The 18620-nt window shown below is 49.6% G+C and overlaps 1 protein-coding gene across 3 annotated transcripts in view; it reads right to left on the bottom strand.

The window, feature by feature from the left end:
* LOC120036173 (mitogen-activated protein kinase 6-like) overlaps nt 1-18620 on the bottom strand; it is a 38937-nt gene that overhangs the window by 10102 nt on the left and 10215 nt on the right. For all 3 annotated transcript variants that reach the window (XM_038982646.1, XM_038982645.1, XM_038982648.1), the window contains exons 2-3: nt 15348-16258; nt 13881-14198 (exon numbers count right to left, since the gene is read on the bottom strand). In XM_038982646.1, coding sequence (XP_038838574.1) covers nt 13881-14198; nt 15348-15584 — 555 coding nt within the window. In that variant the 5' untranslated portion in view covers nt 15585-16258. The remainder of the gene's footprint in view (nt 1-13880; nt 14199-15347; nt 16259-18620) is intronic.

Below are 18620 nucleotides of genomic sequence, written 5' to 3'. Positions count from 1 at the left end.
ATGGCTCCCTATTCCCTACATGGACCCTGGTCAACAGTAGTGCACTGTAAAGCCCTATGGCTCCCTATTCCCTACATGGACCCTGGTCAACAGTAGTGTACTGTAAAGCCCTATGGCTCCCTATTCCCTACATGGACCCTGGTCAACAGTAGTGCACTGTAAAGCCCTATGGCTCCCTATTCCCTACATGGACCCTGGTCAACAGTAGTGTACTGTAAAGCCCTATGGCTCCCTATTCCCTACATGGACCCTGGTCAACAGTAGTGCACTGTAAAGCCCTATGGCTCCCTATTCCCTACATGGACCCTGGTCAACAGTAGTGCACTGTAAAGCCCTATGGCCCCCTATTCCCTACATGGACCCTGGTCAACAGTAGTGCACTGTAAAGCCCTATGGCTCCCTATTCCCTACATGGACCCTGGTCAACAGTAGTGTACTGTAAAGCCCTATGGCTCCCTATTCCCTACATGGACCCTGGTCAACAGTAGTGCACTGTAAAGCCCTATGGCTCCCTATTCCCTACATGGACCCTGGTCAACAGTAGTGCACTGTAAAGCCCTATGGCTCCCTATCCCCTACATGGACCCTGGTCAACAGTAGTGCACTGTAAAGCCCAATGGCTCCCTATCCCCTACATGGACCCTGGTCAACAGTAGTGCACTGTAAAGCCCTATGGCTCCCTATCCCCTACATGGACCCTGGTCAACAGTAGTGCACTGTAAAGCCCTATGGCTCCCTATCCCCTACATGGACCCTGGTCAACAGTAGTGCACTGTAAAGCCCTATGGCTCCCTATTCCCTACATGGACCCTGGTCAACAGTAGTGCACTGTAAAGCCCTATGGCTCCCTATTCCCTACATGGACCCTGGTCAACAGTAGTGCACCGTAAAGCCCTATGGCTTCCTATTCCCTACATGGACCCTGGTCAACAGTAGTGCACCGTAAAGCCCTATGGCTCCCTATTCCCTACATGGACCCTGGTCAACAGTAGTGCACTGTAAAGCCCTATGGCTCCCTATTCCCTACATGGACCCTGGTCAACAGTAGTGCACTGTAAAGCCCTATGGCTCCCTATTCCCTACATGGACCCTGGTCAACAGTAGTGCACTGTAAAACCCTACGGCTCCCTATTCCCTACATGGACCCTGGTCAACAGTAGTGCACTGTAAAGCCCTACGGCTTCCTATTCCCTACATGGACCCTGGTCAACAGTAGTGCACTGTAAAGCCCTATGGCTCCCTATTCCCTACATGGACCCTGGTCAACAGTAGTGCACTGTAAAGCCCTATGGCTCCCTATTCCCTACATGGACCCTGGTCAACAGTAGTGCACTGTAAAACCCTACGGCTCCCTATTCCCTACATGGACCCTGGTCAACAGTAGTGTACTGTAAAGCCCTATGGCTCCCTATTCCCTACATGGACCCTGGTCAACAGTAGTGCACTGTAAAGCCCTATGGCTCCCTATTCCCTACATGGACCCTGGTCAACAGTAGTGCACTGTAAAGCCCTATGGCTCCCTATTCCCTACATGGACCCTGGTCAACAGTAGTGCACTGTAAAGCCCTATGGCTCCCTATTCCCTACATGGACCCTGGTCAACAGTAGTGCACTGTAAAGCCCTATGGCTCCCTATTCCCTACATGGACCCTGGTCAACAGTAGTGCACTGTAAAGCCCTATGGCTCCCTATTCCCTACATGGACCCTGGTCAACAGTAGTGCACTGTAAAACCCTACGGCTCCCTATTCCCTACATGGACCCTGGTCAACAGTAGTGTACTGTAAAGCCCTATGGCTCCCTATTCCCTACATGGACCCTGGTCAACAGTAGTGCACTGTAAAGCCCTATGGCTCCCTATTCCCTACATGGACCCTGGTCAACAGTAGTGCATCGTAAAGCCCTATGGCTCCCTATTCCCTACATGGACCCTGGTCAACAGTAGTGCACCGTAAAGCCCTATGGCTCCCTATTCCCTACATGGACCCTGGTCAACAGTATTGCACCGTAAAGCCCTATGGCTCCCTATTCCCTACATGGACCCTGGTCAACAGTAGTGTACTGTAAAGCCCTATGGCTCCCTATTCCCTACATGGACCCTGGTCAACAGTAGTGCACTGTAAAGCCCTATGGCTCCCTATCCCCTACATGGACCCTGGTCAACAGTAGTGCACTGTAAAGGGAATAGGCTGCCATTTGGGAGACAGCCGCCGTCGCTGTTTGTTTCTGTTACCCAGCGGCCAGTCACCCACCTTGGTAGATCAAAGCTACTAGAGCTCTGCTCGGGCCCTATCACATTAGACCTGCCTGCAGTCTCCTCAGTGACGATAGGTTATACACGTACGTTTGTCCCAGAGCTCAATCCCACCCACTACAGCCTCGCCCCTGGCCACTACAGCCTCGCCCCTGGCCACTACAGCCTCGCCCCTGGCCACTACAGCCTCGCCCCTGGCCACTACAGCCTCGCCCCTGGCCACTACAGCCTCGCCCCTGGCCACTACAGCCTCGCCCCTGGCCGCACAAAAATGGACAGACAAAAAAGGGAGAGAAAATACAGAAAGGGGAAAAAAGGGAGAGAAAAAGGGAGGAGACATACACAGGCCCAGTCAGCAGCCACAGAAAGCAGGATAATCCCCCTGTCTCTCACACACACACCAATCTGTACTTCCGGGACAGTAGAGTCAGCAACAATACGCTGCCTGCCAGTCTGCCCTCAGGCCCTGCAACACAAAAGGCACCCACCAAACCAGTGCCCTGTCTTGTTCTTCCATCCTCAAGTCCCCACAAGGACAGTAAAACAAGATCACACCCACAAGGACAAAGGCTATTTTAAGCTTAAGGGTTAGCAGTTAGGGAAAATATGATTTTGAATGGAAATCAATTATAGATCCCCACAATGTCCCATGCTGTGGGGTGTGTGTGTGTGTGCGTGTGTATTACAGCGGTAAAACAACACTCTCTGATCTGGGGAGAAATCATTAGGTCGAAAACATTTCACAACTGAAACCATTTAATCTAAATGGAAATCATTTTGCAACGAAAACAAGTTTCTATTGGACAAATTCAGGTAGGTCCCTCCCCGTTGGGTTCCATTTGCTTCTGTTTGGTTCCCTACTACGTCAGAGTGGTGTGCTGGCTGTTTCGGTCTCTGTTGCTAGAAAGACTCACTCATACACACCCTGTGTGTCAGTCAGAATATCATTATACAATTCTGACAAGCACAGGTTGTGCTGACCTTCTAAATGTAATGAACACCAGTCTGTAACCATGGCCTCCTTTATTATGGATATACCAATAAATCAATGGATTAGCTCAGGTAGGATAGTCCCACACTAAACAGCCTAATGTCTTCAGCTCATAACAAGGCTCAGCTAGCGGGCCAAGGGACAACAAGGCTCAGCTAGCGGGCCAAGGGACAACAAGGCTCAGCTAGCGGGCCAAGGGACAACAAGACTCAGCTAGCGGGCCAAGGGACAACAAGACTCAGCTAGCGGGCCAAGGGACAACAAGACTCAGCTAGCGGGCCAAGGGACAACAAGACTCAGCTAGCGGGCCAAGGGACAACAAGACTCAGCTAGCGGGCCAAGGGACAACAAGACTCAGCTAGCGGGCCAAGGGACAACAAGACTCAGCTAGCGGGCCAAGAGACAACAAGGCTCAGCTAGCGGGCCAAGGGACAACAAGACTCAGCTAGCGGGCCAAGGGACAACAAGGCTCAGCTAGCGGGCCAAGGGACAACAAGACTCAGCTAGTGGGCCAAGGGACAACAAGACTCAGCTAGTGGGCCAAGGGACAACGAGGCTCAGCTAGTGGGCCAAGAGACAACGAGGCTCAGCTAGTGGGCCAAGAGACAACGAGGCTCAGCTAGTGGGCCAAGAGACAACGAGGCTCAGCTAGTGGGCCAAGAGACAACGAGGCTCAGCTAGTGGGCCAAGGGACAACAAGACTCAGCTAGCGGGCCAAGGGACAACAAGACTCAGCTAGTGGGCCAAGGGACAACGAGGCTCAGCTAGTGGGCCAAGAGACAACGAGGCTCAGCTAGTGGGCCAAGAGACAACGAGGCTCAGCTAGTGGGCCAAGAGACAACGAGGCTCAGCTAGTGGGCCAAGAGACAACGAGGCTCAGCTAGTGGGCCAAGAGACAACGAGGCTCAGCTAGCGGGCCAAGGGACAACAAGGCTCAGCTAGTGGGCCAAGAGACAACAAGGCTCAGCTAGCGGGCCAAGGAACAACAAGGCTCAGCTAGCGGGCCAAGGGACAACAAGGCTCAGCTAGCGGGCCAAGGGACAACAAGACTCAGCTAGCGGGCCAAGGGACAACAAGACTCAGCTAGCGGGCCAAGAGACAACAAGGCTCAGCTAGCGGGCCAAGGGACAACAAGACTCAGCTAGCGGGCCAAGGGACAACAAGGCTCAGCTAGCGGGCCAAGGGACAACAAGACTCAGCTAGCGGGCCAAGGGACAACAAGACTCAGCTAGCGGGCCAAGGGACAACAAGACTCAGCTAGTGGGCCAAGGGACAACAAGACTCAGCTAGCGGGCCAAGGGACAACAAGGCTCAGCTAGCGGGCCAAGGGACAACAAGACTCAGCTAGCGGGCCAAGGGACAACAAGGCTCAGCTAGCGGGCCAAGGGACAACAAGACTCAGCTAGTGGGCCAAGGGACAACAAGACTCAGCTAGTGGGCCAAGGGACAACGAGGCTCAGCTAGTGGGCCAAGAGACAACGAGGCTCAGCTAGTGGGCCAAGAGACAACGAGGCTCAGCTAGTGGGCCAAGAGACAACGAGGCTCAGCTAGTGGGCCAAGAGACAACGAGGCTCAGCTAGTGGGCCAAGGGACAACAAGACTCAGCTAGCGGGCCAAGGGACAACAAGACTCAGCTAGTGGGCCAAGGGACAACGAGGCTCAGCTAGTGGGCCAAGAGACAACGAGGCTCAGCTAGTGGGCCAAGAGACAACGAGGCTCAGCTAGTGGGCCAAGAGACAACGAGGCTCAGCTAGTGGGCCAAGAGACAACAAGGCTCAGCTAGCGGGCCAAGGGACAACAAGGCTCAGCTAGTGGGCCAAGAGACAACAAGGCTCAGCTAGCGGGCCAAGGGACAACAAGGCTCAGCTAGCGGGCCAAGGGACAACAAGGCTCAGCTAGCGGGCCAAGGGACAACAAGGCTCAGCTAGCGGGCCAAGGGACAACAAGGCTCAGCTAGCGGGCCAAGGGACAACAAGGCTCAGCTAGCGGGCCAAGGGCCAACAAGGCTCAGCTAGCGGGCCAAGGGACAACAAGGCTCAGCTAGCGGGCCAAGGGACAACGAGGCTCAGCTAGCGGGCCAAGAGACAACGAGACTCAGCTAGCGGGCCAAGAGACAACGAGACTCAGCTAGCGGGCCAAGAGACAACGAGACTCAGCTAGCGGGCCAAGAGACAACAAGGCTCAGCTAGCGGGCCAAGAGACAACGAGACTCAGCTAGCGGGCCAAGGGCCAACAAGGCTCAGCTAGCGGGCCAAGGGCCAACAAGGCTCAGCTAGCGGGCCAAGGGACAACAAGGCTCAGCTAGCGGGCCAAGGGACAACAAGGCTCAGCTAGCGGGCCAAGGGACAACAAGGCTCAGCTAGCGGGCCAAGAGACAACGAGACTCAGCTAGCGGGCCAAGAGACAACGAGACTCAGCTAGCGGGCCAAGAGACAACGAGACTCAGCTAGCGGGCCAAGAGACAACGAGACTCAGCTAGCGGGCCAAGAGACAACGAGGCTCAGCTAGCGGGCCAAGAGACAACGAGACTCAGCTAGCGGGCCAAGAGACAACAAGGCTCAGCTAGCGGGCCAAGAGACAACGAGACTCAGCTAGCGGGCCAAGGGCCAACAAGGCTCAGCTAGCGGGCCAAGGGCCAACAAGGCTCAGCTAGCGGGCCAAGGGACAACAAGGCTCAGCTAGCGGGCCAAGGGACAACAAGGCTCAGCTAGCGGGCCAAGGGCCAACAAGGCTCAGCTAGCGGGCCAAGGGACAACAAGGCTCAGCTAGCGGGCCAAGGGACAACAAGGCTCAGCTAGCGGGCCAAGAGACAACGAGACTCAGCTAGCGGGCCAAGAGACAACGAGGCTCAGCTAGCGGGCCAAGAGACAACGAGGCTCAGCTAGCGGGCCAAGGGACAACAAGGCTCAGCTAGCGGGCCAAGGGACAACAAGGCTCAGCTAGCGGGCCAAGGGACAACAAGGCTCAGCTAGTGGGCCAACAAGGCTCAGCTAGCGGGCCAAGGGACAACAAGGCTCAGCTAGTGGGCCAACAAGGCTCAGCTAGCGGGCCAAGGGACAACAAGGCTCAGCTAGCGGGCCAAGGGACAACAAGGCTCAGCTAGCGGGCCAAGGTACAACAAGGCTCAGCTAGTGGGCCAAGATACGAGGCTCAGCTAGTGGGCCAAGATACAACGAGGCTCAGCTAGCGGGCCAAGGAACAACAAGGCTCAGCTAGCGGGCCAAGGGACAACAAGGCTCAGCTAGCGGGCCAAGGGACAACCAGGCTCAGCTAGCGGGCCAAGGGACAACCAGGCTCAGCTAGCGGGCCAAGGGACAACAAGGCTCAGCTAGCGGGCCAAGGGACAACCAGGCTCAGCTAGCGGGCCAAGGAACAACAAGGCTCAGCTAGCGGGCCAAGGGACAACAAGGCTCAGCTAGCGGGCCAAGATACAACAAGGCTCAGCTAGTGTGCCAAGGTACAACAAGGCTCAGCTAGTGTGCCAAGGGACAACAAGGCTCAGCTAGCGGGCCAAGGGACAACAAGGCTCAGCTAGTGTGCCAAGGGACAACAAGGCTCAGCTAGTGTGCCAAGAGACAACAAGGCTCAGCTAGCGGGCCAAGGTACAACAAGGCTCAGCTAGTGTGCCAAGATACAACAAGGCTCAGCTAGCGGGCCAAGGAACAACGAGGCTCAGCTAGCGGGCCAAGGGACAACAAGGCTCAGCTAGCGGGCCAAGGAACAACGAGGCTCAGCTAGTGGGCCAAGATACAACGAGGCTCAGCTAGCGGGCCAAGGAACAACGAGGCTCAGCTAGCGGGCCAAGGGACAACGAGGCTCAGCTAGCGGGCCAAGGGACAACGAGGCTCAGCTAGCGGGCCAAGGGACAACGAGGCTCAGCTAGCGGGCCAAGGGACAACGAGGCTCAGCTAGCGGGCCAAGGGACAACGAGGCTCAGCTAGTGGGCCAAGATACAACGAGGCTCAGCTAGCGGGCCAAGAGACATGTGGACCAACTGGAAATGATCTAGGTTGAATGACAGAATGATCTAGATGTAGAGACAGGAGAAATGATCTAGTCAATAAAAGCTGGTGGATATTTTAAGCAGCACCAGGGCCAGGTTGGCTGGGTGGGTATATTTAGAAATGGGTAGATGTCTCTCTTGCATCAGCAGCTTTTAAGCAACTGAAGGAGCAGTCAGAAAACCAGCCAGCCAGAACAGTCTGCCAGCAGAATGTCATGAAATCAGTCAATACACTATCGCAAATGAGGAAACTCCAGGCAGTTCCCAGCAGTGACAACTGCAGTCAGATTTAGCAACAAGCATGGTAGCCTGCCTGTAATGTTGCATAAGAAGTCTAGAATGAAAGAGGTTCTGAGAATCCACAGCAGATTACAACAAGTGAACATTCTAGCTAGTGCTTTGTCTAACTAATTTCAGGAGAATTCATACACGTCACACACACACAGCCGGAGTGACGCAGTAAGTCATTTCTCCAGACCAAAGCCACAGGTTTGCAACAGTCAGAGAGGCAGTGTTATCTAGCCCAGTGTTTGACAGAGAGAAAAACCTGTTTCCACTCACTGAGCGCTGTGCTGTTCTCACTACCAGACTAGTGGGTCGTCCATTCAAGACAGGAAGAACAGCCATGCTGTGGTTCTCTATGTAAAGCCTTTATCTGTGTACAATAGTTTACATTTTTACTTTAGCTTCATTTGTGCAAAGTGGTTTAGGAAAAAAATACATCATATATGTTTCTGTCTCAGATGGGTGGCTAACACCTCAGTGGAAGGAAGGGGGGAGTGAGGAGAGGAAGGGAAGAGGGAGGATGAAAAGGGAGTGTAGAGGAAGGGAGGAGGAAAATAAGAGGAAGGCAGCAGTTGTAGAGTACTATAGGGTTGTCTCAGAGAACCTGGTGACAGAGGATTAGTAGCTAGATTTCCTCAGAGAACCTGGTGACAGAGGATTAGTAGCTAGATTTCCTCAGAGAACCTGGTGACAGAGGATTAGTAGCTAGATTTCCTCAGAGAACCTGGTGACAGAGGATTAGTAGCTAGATTTCCTCAGAGAACCACACGAAGCTAGCTGTACACACACACACTGACTGGTTTTATATACACACACAGCTTTAATCCCCAGGAGATGTGTGTTAGCCATGTCTTTATATACACACAGCTTTAATCCCCAGGAGATGTGTGTTAGCCATGTCTTTATATACACACAGCTTTAATCCACAGGAGATGTGTGTTAGGCATGTCTTTATATACACACAGCTTTAATCCCCAGATGTGTGTTAGCCATGTCTTTATATACACACAGCTTTAATCCACAGGAGATGTGTTAGCCATGTCTTTATATACACACAGCTTTAATCCCCAGGAGATGTGTGTTAGCCATGTCTTTATATACACACAGCTTTAATCCACAGGAGATGTGTGTTAGGCATGTCTTTATATACACACAACTTTAATCCCCAGGGGATGTGTGTTAGCCATGTCTTTATATACACACAGCTTTAATCCCCAGGAGATGTGTGTTAGCCATGTCTTTATATACACACAGCTTTAATCCCCAGGGGATGTGTGTTAGCCATGTCTTTATATACACACAGCTTTAATCCCCAGGAGATGTGTGTTAGCCATGTCTTTATATACACACAGCTTTAATCCCCAGGAGATGTGTGTTAGCCATGTCTTTATATACACACAGCTTTAATCCCCAGGAGATGTGTTAGGCATGTCTTTATATACACACAGCTTTAATCCCCAGGAGATGTGTTAGGCATGTCTTTATATACACACAGCTTTAATCCCCAGGAGATGTGTGTTAGCCATGTCTTTATATACACACAGCTTTAATCCCCAGGAGATGTGTTAGGCATGTCTTTATATACACACAGCTTTAATCCCCAGGAGATGTGTTAGCCATGTCTTTATATACACACAGCTTTAATCCACAGGAGATGTGTGTTAGCCATGTCTTTATATACACACAGCTTTAATCCCCAGGGGATGTGTGTTAGCCATGTCTTTATATACACACAGCTTTAATCCCCAGGAGATGTGTGTTAGCCATGTCTTTATATACACACAGCTTTAATCCCCAGGAGATGTGTGTTAGCCATGTCTTTATATACACACAGCTTTAATCCCCAGGAGATGTGTTAGGCATGTCTTTATATACACACAGCTTTAATCCCCAGGAGATGTGTTAGGCATGTCTTTATATACACACAGCTTTAATCCCCAGGAGATGTGTGTTAGCCATGTCTTTATATACACACAGCTTTAATCCCCAGGAGATGTGTGTTAGCCATGTCTTTATATACACACAGCTTTAATCCCCAGGAGATGTGTTAGGCATGTCTTTATATACACACAGCTTTAATCCCCAGGAGATGTGTGTTAGCCATGTCTTTATATACACACAGCTTTAATCCCCAGGAGATGTGTGTTAGCCATGTCTTTATATACACACAGCTTTAATCCCCAGGAGATGTGTGTTAGCCATGTCTTTATATACACACAGCTTTAATCCCCAGGAGATGTGTGTTATGCATGGCTTTGTGGGTCAAAATAAAACGTGTTGATTAGAGAGAATGGTTTCTTTTAGAGCTGTTGCTCTGCTTAAAAAACGTGAATACACACGACTCAAGTCATTTCTCCCCTGCCGTTTTAACAGCCTTGTGAACCTTCGAGTGGAAGCGGTGAGCCAAGCGGAGCTGTGTGTGTTGCTATAGCTGGGTAATTGGGTCAACGTGAGTATGTGTGTCATGGGAGGAGGACTGTGGTGGAGTGATCCGAGCTACAGCAGGAAACATGTGTGGTGGTGGAATGACGATCTCTCCCGTTCATCTTTCCCTTCCTCCCCGTCTTAGTCTCCCCCTGTCTTAGTCCCCCCACTCTCTCTCTCTCTCTTTCTATAACATTCCAGGAAATGTACACCTGCACATCAAGAGCAGCTACCATCTGCAAGCTTAACAGTCTCTCTGCTGCTTCTTCATAATGACACACAGGCCTGGAGGGTTTTAGGGAATATACGTCTCATTCACACCGACGTCTTTTCAGGGTTTTACATGAAAAGGACTTGTTTGGAAAATGACTAACTTAGCTTGGTTAAAAAAAAAACCCACTTAAACCACTTGTTGCTCACATGTAAAAGACCGTCATGTTATTGTCTTCATTTTGTCTAACTTCCTAGAACAAAACTGGGTTCAATAAAACATTTATATTCCTATAAACAAACCCTTCAGTATGTATGTCAAGGCCATTTTGCATTAAGAAATCTTCAGGGTTGGATTACATCTTGTAAATAGGAGGTCAAGTTGCCTCACTGAGCAGATGTCATATAACTCAGCTAATGCTAGTCTACACAGCCATGCCCCTTGCCCTGCTTCACTGAAGGGCGCACTTACGCTAAGCTAACTGCTAAGCTAGCTAACTCTGGTCTTCAGCCGGCAGAGTCCCTGCCATGCTCACTGTGCTAAGCCGAAAGGGATGCTATTGCCAATGCTAAGCTAACGGACGCAAATGCAATGCTTTTGCCAACCCATGCGTCTAGTCAGCCAAAGGGCACGATAAGCTAAATGCTAAACTAACACTGGTTGTAACAGCAGAGCCCATGTTCCCTGCTTAACCTCAGGGCAAGATTATGCTACACTAGCAGCTTGAGAGCAGCTCTAGCCTTGGAGAAAGGCTCCCACGATAGGCAGGACAAAGGAAGGATTGACTGACTGGCTGGGAGGGAAATGCACAGGATGCTTGATTCCTGCCTGCACGTGAATTCCAGACATTCTTGGTGGCGGGCCACTGGGTGTTTGACTGCTGCGGGTCCCACAGAAGCAGGCTGAGGAGGCTCTGAGAAACTCAACACACAACAGGCTCTCACACACACACCACTCAACATACAGAACCAATCAATCCTCTAACAAAGTTTAGAATATTTATAAGGGTGGGGGGATGGGACAAATTCTGAGAACTTCAATAAGAGCCTAAAAGAAGTCTGAGAAACAGACAATGTAATCTCCATAAGAACCCAATCACCTAAACCCAATCAGAGACAAATGGTGGTCCTATTAAGCCAATCAGGGCCCATCTCTGGTCCTATTAAGCCAATCAGGGCCCATCTCTGGTCCTATTAAGCCAACCAGGGCCCATCTCTGGTCCTATTAAGCCAACCAGGGCCCATCTCTAGTCCTATTAAGCCAATCAGGGCCCATCTCTGGTCCTATTAAGCCAATCAGGGCCCATCTCTGGTCCTATTAAGCCAATCAGGGCCCATCTCTGGTCCTATTAAGCCAATCAGGGCCCATCTCTGGTCCTATTAAGCCAATCAGGGCCCATCTCTGGTCATGTACAACGCAGGACATGGAGTAGGTCTAGCTGAAGATGTATAAAAATATAAACTGGATGCTGATTGGCTAACAGCCGTGGTATATCAGACCGTATACCACAGGTATGACAAAACATACATTTTTACTGCTCTAATTGCGTTAGTAACCAGGTTCTAACAGCAATAAGGCACCTCAGGGGTTTGTGGTATATGACTAATATACCACGGCTAAGGCTGTATGCAGGCATTACGTCATGCCATATACCACACCCTCTCGGGCCATATTGCTCAAATATAGCATCTATATAGACATTATAGAATATCTATACATTTAGACGTGTGCAAGTTCTTGCCAGTGTTCCAAGAGAGACAGAGATCAAGGTTAGTTGCTGCAAATGGACTGGTTCTTTATTTAGACAGAGTGAGCTGTACAAATAGCATGCAGAGAGGCAGAGCCAGCCAGCTACCCCAACAGCAGGGCAGCTTGGGCAGACAGGGGCACGGGAGTCAAGTGGTTGCCCCCCCCCCCGTCTACTCAGGCTGTGTGTGTGTCCAGGCTCTCTGGATGGTACATGGAATGCGGCACCAAATGGTCGTGATTCTCTGCAGAGAGAAGCGTGTCCACACACACACACACACACACACACACACAAGCTTCTGCAGTCCAACAGAAATAGTTGACATCAGCAGAGGGTCTTTTCAATAGGCCGTTCCCTTGCCTCCATGTCATCAATACAAAACCTGCTTATATGGGGAAAAGCCACAGCAGAACAGAGCAGAGCTGCTATAGGGGCTAGGAGAGGGAGGAAGAGGAGGGAATATGGAGGGGTGTCTGGCTACAGAGACTGAAGATCGTGAGAAAATCTCTCTTGAACTTCAAACATGCACCTGTAGCATGCACACACACACTGAAATGGAAATGCCAGTTTCCTGCCGTGTCCCCAGCACGATTGCTATTCAACTGAGAGCGTTCTCAGCGATGAGTCACTGGAGCGTAGCGAGTCAACACTTGATCTGCGATATGAGCCACTAAAACCAGCTGCTGTTGGGGCTGTGTGTGTGAAGCTGTGGCCTAGCTGTAAAAGACTCTGGCTTGGGGCTGTGTGTGTGTGAAGCTGTGGCCTAGCTGTAAGACTCTGGCTTGGGGCTGTGTGTGTGTGTGAAGCTGTGGCCTAGCTGTAAAAGACTCTGGCTTGGGGCTGTGTGTGTGTGTGAAGCTGTGGCCTAGCTGTAAAAGACTCTGGCTTGGGGCTGTGTGTGTGTGTGAAGCTGTGGCCTAGCTGTAAAAGACTCTGGCTTGGGGCTGAGCAGTGTGTGTGAGAAAGTGTAAGGCCTAGCTAACTGTAAAAGTCCTGAGTGTATCCTGTGTGGTGCCAGAGAGAGGGCCGAGTCCCACACCAGACATGCCCTGGTGATGACTAATCTAAGACACCTGTAGCTGCACGGTGACTACTCCACTCCTCAGCTCTCCTCCCTGCTTTCTTCCACTCCTCAGCTCTCCTCCCTGCTTTCTTCCTTTTTCCTCTCTCAGCTCTCTCCTCACTCCTTTCTTCAGTGACCCCTGCTCTCCCCTCAGAGTCCTGTCCAAAGAGCAGTGTACGGCTGGAGAAAGACCCACCTCAACCTACATTCTCCCAGAGCCAGACATCTCAGCCTAATCTCCATATCTCTGAAGTTTGAACGCCCGACTGGTGCACAATCTACACCACACAGCCTGGTCGACACCACACAGCCTGGTCGACACCACACAGCCTGGTCGACACCACACAGCCTGGTCGACACCACACAGCCTGGTCGACACCACACAGCCTGGTCGACACCACACAGCCTGGTCGACACCACACAGCCTGGTCGACAACACACAGCCTGGTCGACAACACACAGCCTGGTCTACAACACACAGCCTGGTCTACAACACACAGCCTGGTCTACAACACACAGCCTGGTCTACAACACACAGCCTGGTCTACAACACACAGCCTGGTCTACAACACACAGCCTGGTCTACATAGTCTAAACTCTGGTCCTCAGCACCGGGGCAGGATGTGGTCTCCCTCCCCTCAACGGAAATATTGGTTCCCAGGGCCCTTATCTCAGCGGAAGCATTTCCCCTGGGAAGGGAAACGGAGGCGCGACTTCAGGAACTACCATACCTCCTCGTTTACTTCCTGTGGTGCAGTGTGGTGTGATCGGGTGACGCTATCAGCCTAGGGATTAGCCCAGTTGGTTTCTGGGCAATAAAGCCAGTACGCTATGCAGGTATCACACGGTTATTACAGACGGTAATGAATGTTAGTTTAACTAGTCTCTGTTTTAGCCTCTTACCTTGTGTGAGTAGTGAGGATCCATGATCCGGGCCAGCCCAAAGTCTCCTATCTTCAGCACCAGGTCCTCTGTGTTGACGAACAAGTTGGCAGGCTTCAGGTCTCTGTGCAGTACGTTGGCAGAGTGGATGTACTTGAGGCCTCTCAGCAGCTGGTACATGAAGAGTCTGGCGTGGTCCTCAGAGAGAAGACCCCTCTCCAGGAGCTGACACAGGTCTGTCTCCATGTACTCCTGGACGATGTACACAGAGTTCACCTCTGTCAGAGAGACCATGTCCTCTGTTAGGTGACGACCGCTGGGCCCTAACGTCTCAAATACCTGGGAGAGGGAAGTAGAGAATATTATCTGTTAGGTGGTGACTGCTGGGCCCTAGCGTCTCAGATACCTGGCAGAGGGAAGTAGAGAATATTATCTGTTAGGTGGTGACTGCTGGGCCCTAGCGTCTCAGATACCTGGCAGAGGGAAGTAGAGAATATTATCTGTTAGGTGGTGACTGCTGGGCCCTAGCGTCTCAGATACCTGGCAGAGGGAAGTAGAGAATATTATCTGTTAGGTGGTGACTGCTGGGCCCTAGCGTCTCAGATACCTGGCAGAGGGAAGTAGAGAATATTATCTGTTAGGTGGTGACTGCTGGGCCCTAGCGTCTCAGATACCTGGCAGAGGGAAGTAGAGAATATTATCTGTTAGGTGGTGACTGCTGGGCCCTAGCGTCTCAGATACCTGGCAGAGGGAAGTAGAGAATATTATCTGTTAGGTGGTGACTGCTGGGCCCTAGCGTCTCAGATACCTGGCAGAGGGAAGTAGAGAATATTATCTGTTAGGTGGTGACTGCTGGGCCCTAGCGTCTCAGATACCTGGCAGAGGGAAGTAGAGAATATTATCTGTTAGGTGGTGACTGCTGGGCCCTAGCGTCTCAGATACCTGGCAGAGGGAAGTAGAGAATATTATCTGTTAGGTGGTGACTGCTGGGCCCTAGCGTCTCAGATACCTGGCAGAGGGAAGTAGAGAATATTATCTGTTAGGTGGTGACTGCTGGGCCCTAGCGTCTCAGATACCTGGCAGAGGGAAGTAGAGAATATTATCTGTTAGGTGGTGACTGCTGGATCCTAGCGTCTCAGATACCTGGGAGGGAAGGTGTTCATATGTTAACATCAACTCATATGAGCAGATACACCTGCATGTTGACTGTGTGTTCTTGACTGTGTGCAGTGTAACTCACATCCTGCCTCTGTTCAGCACTAACTAGTGTGAGGTAGTCCAACAATTGGAAGTGACTTGTATTGTTCAACTCAGGCCAAGGCATATGACGGCAGTTTGATGTTGCAGTGTGACTTGAGCAGGGGAGTTCCCCCACTGTCTGCAGTGTTAGGAGCTGACCCATTCCACTGCTGTCCTGACTAAAGACAATTCCATATGAATGGCCAATAAAAAGTACTGTACAGTTGGTTACTGCATTTCCTGTGTTACCTTGACGGTGTTGTCGTGGTCCAGCCTCCTGATGATCTTGATCTCTCTCAGGGCGTGTTTGACGCTCTGAGGATCCGTCAGGATGATCTTCTTCACCGCCACGCGTTTGTCGCAGTCCGTGTCAACGGCTGAGAACACCAGGCCGTTCCCGCCGTAGCCCAGAGGCTTCAGGTCCATGTAACGTGGGCCCAGGTCAAACCCATGGATGTTCATCAGAGACTCAAACTTCTCCGCCATCTTGGATTTGATGTTTTGACTAAGTTTCTATTGACTTTGGGGTTGTTCAATACAAAATGGACAAACTGACTGGTAATAAGCAAAAGGAGGTCTTAACTGGTGTGTAATATTGTGAAAATATAAATGTGGGTGATACAACCCTTACAGAAGACTACTGTTTCCCCCTGTCTAACCCTCACAGAATCACACGACTCTCTGACTCACAACCAAAGTAGAAAGTCATGTTAGTTTGACAAATGGTGCAAGTTTTTCCAGGCCTAATATGAATTACGTTTTCAAAATCGTTTTTTTTTTGTTGGCGCTTCTCCGGTTATTAAACCGTTTTTAGGCGTTTAGTGTTTAACAGCCAGCGATAATGGAATGAACGCAAGAGGCCAATTCAAAAACTACAACAGCATATCGTTGCATCCTCACAGTACAGATACATTCAGTGATAGACTCATTCTGTGTAGCTGCATTGATTCTAATTGCGCCAAAAAGCACTACAATTTTAAATTCTATTTTTTTTGTGTTTTTTTGTATTTACTCAATCTTCTTCCTGTTGAAACTACCGCTCATCCAAAATGGTGTCTTGCCTTTTAGTCTTCACAGAGTAGTCTGGCCCTCAACAATCGGGTGGCTCAAGCTCACCACAGTCGCAATCAAAGCTATCCTCCATTTTACATGGGCGTAACCTGAAACAGAAACAACACAATGCTTTAGGTCAGCAATCAGACAACAATTAGACAATAGTAACACTGCCATGGCTGGCTGACTTGACATAGTTCCATTCAACCGTTTAACAGCCTGACGTCAAATGGACTAAACGACTGTCACTGTCCAATTTAAGATGACCCAAAAGAGAAATACATGTAGAGAAATGCTAGCTAATACGTTTCAAAACTTTCAAACTAGGTTTTTCATCCAATTGGCGACAGATTTTCACACAAATATTCTAAAATCCGCCTAAAAACAATATGCAAATCTTCCCACCAGAGATTAGTTTCCATCAAATTGACTTGTGCACGATTTACATAGTGCGCATCAAAATACATTTTGCGGTTAAATTCCCATGTAAAAAAAAAAAAAGCAAGTTAATTGGGTTCATCACATTTTCAACTCTACTGATTGTTTTCACAAAAAAAGATGTTGTATAGCAAGTGTGTCCATTCTGGTATTGGCGCGTGTGCTCTAGACAACCGCTCACAGATACAGTGCGGGTAGAAGACTACAACTGGATTATTATTTGACAAAAGAGCGAGATTATCTTTATTTGTAAAACGGCAGCCGAGCGTCGATGATCACGTCAACAGAATAAGACCCTTGATATTTATTGGAAAATAGTCTTATATTTTAACTATTTGAGGAAAATGTCCAGTTTTAGTCAATAAACTACAAAAAAATTGCTAGCTAGCTGGCTTTGCAATCCAGCCACGTTGCAATAAAGACCATATGGTGTGCGGAAAGTCGCTAGGCAGATGTTAGAATGGGCTAAAGTAGTTTGGGAAAGGGGGATACCTAGTCAGTTGTACAACTGAATGCCTTCAACTGAAATGAGAGGTTCAGGGGGCTGCCTTAATCCACATCTTTGGCGCCCGGGGAACACACTGGGTTAACTGCCTTGCTCAGGGACAGAATTACAGATTTTTACCTTGTCAGCTCGGGGATTCGATCCAGCAACCTTACGGTTACTGGCCCAACGCTGTAACTTAAGCGACTGAGCGTGGTATGATCGTCGGTGCCAGGCATGCTGGTTCCAGTATCTCAGAAACGGCCGGCCTCCTAGACTTTTCACGCACGACAGTGTCTAGGGTTTACCGAGAATGGTGCGACAAACAAAAAGCATCCAGTCAGCGGCTGTCCTGTGGGCGAAAACAGCTCGTTGATGAGACGTCTAAAGAGACTGTCAATGTTTTCCTGGCACATGTTAGGTCCCTTGATACCAATTGAGCAATGTTCCCATGCCCAGAAGAATTCAGGCTGTTCTGGATGCAAGGGGGGGGGGGGGGGGGGGGGTCTGACCCAGTACTAAATTGGTGTACCTAATAAACTGGCCACAATGTATATGGCAAACATTAGCCGGTTAACCGCCTAGAGTCAAGGGCCACGCCCATGCGGAAAACTAATTAGCTTAATAAACAAATTCCCATCAAAATCCACCTGTTTAAGCTGGAGACATTTGCCACTGGCTGCGTCTCAATACAATCTGTTATTCAATGGGTTTCTATGAGCTAATAGCAGTAAGGTCAAATTCAATGTTTCATATATATGTATTTTATACCTAAAGAGGTCCTACATTTAAAAAATAAAATAGATAAATGATCCTTGGTAGGACCATCTTAAAACAATTCCATATGTTAGCTTAGTTTTCAGTCAGACATTCACACTTTCCATAGAGTTGAAAAATCTAGCCAACATTTTTTTATTGAATTACATTGGTTGTTAACGTCGGCCGATTTGACACTTTAGCTTTGGTTGAAAGGCAAATACAAATGCATACTAGTAGTAGTCATCGCTCCTGCTCGAGTCTACACAATCTGGGTGATGTGAAACAACGTCATCATCTCACTGGCTTCTCTAGCGAGCTCTCATTGGCTATAGATAATCACCGTTCTCAGACAAAATTTGTCGTTGCACATCTCACACTACAAAAGCATTGCAGAGTTTGTGCCGTTAAAATCAAACGTTTGAAAATATTGGGATGTCTAGGACTGCTCATAGATTGGATGGGAAAAGCTCAGATTGCGTCTCTGACCCGCTCACATTAAACGAGCGTTGGTGACAGCCGCGCGCCTCAAGCAGGCAACGACATGGGGATTCCGTATCCGAGCTCAGAAACTTGTCTGGGACAACAACGTGGTCTCAAGAGTATTTCACATTAAAACTGTAAGCAAATCCGAGACACTCCATTTAGTATGGTATGTAACGTTTAGTATGGTATGTTATGGTATGTATGGTATGCATTCATGGTATGGTATGTATGGTATGCATTCATTGTTGAATGTCCATTATACATTTCATATGATATGTTACAAATTGCAATTTGTACAATATACA

This window comes from Salvelinus namaycush, unplaced genomic scaffold (genome assembly GCF_016432855.1).
Source record: "Salvelinus namaycush isolate Seneca unplaced genomic scaffold, SaNama_1.0 Scaffold123, whole genome shotgun sequence".
Taxonomy (NCBI): Eukaryota; Metazoa; Chordata; class Actinopteri; order Salmoniformes; family Salmonidae; genus Salvelinus; species Salvelinus namaycush.
Note: the sequence above shows the minus strand (reverse complement) of the source record. Positions and strands in the feature narration are given on the sequence as shown.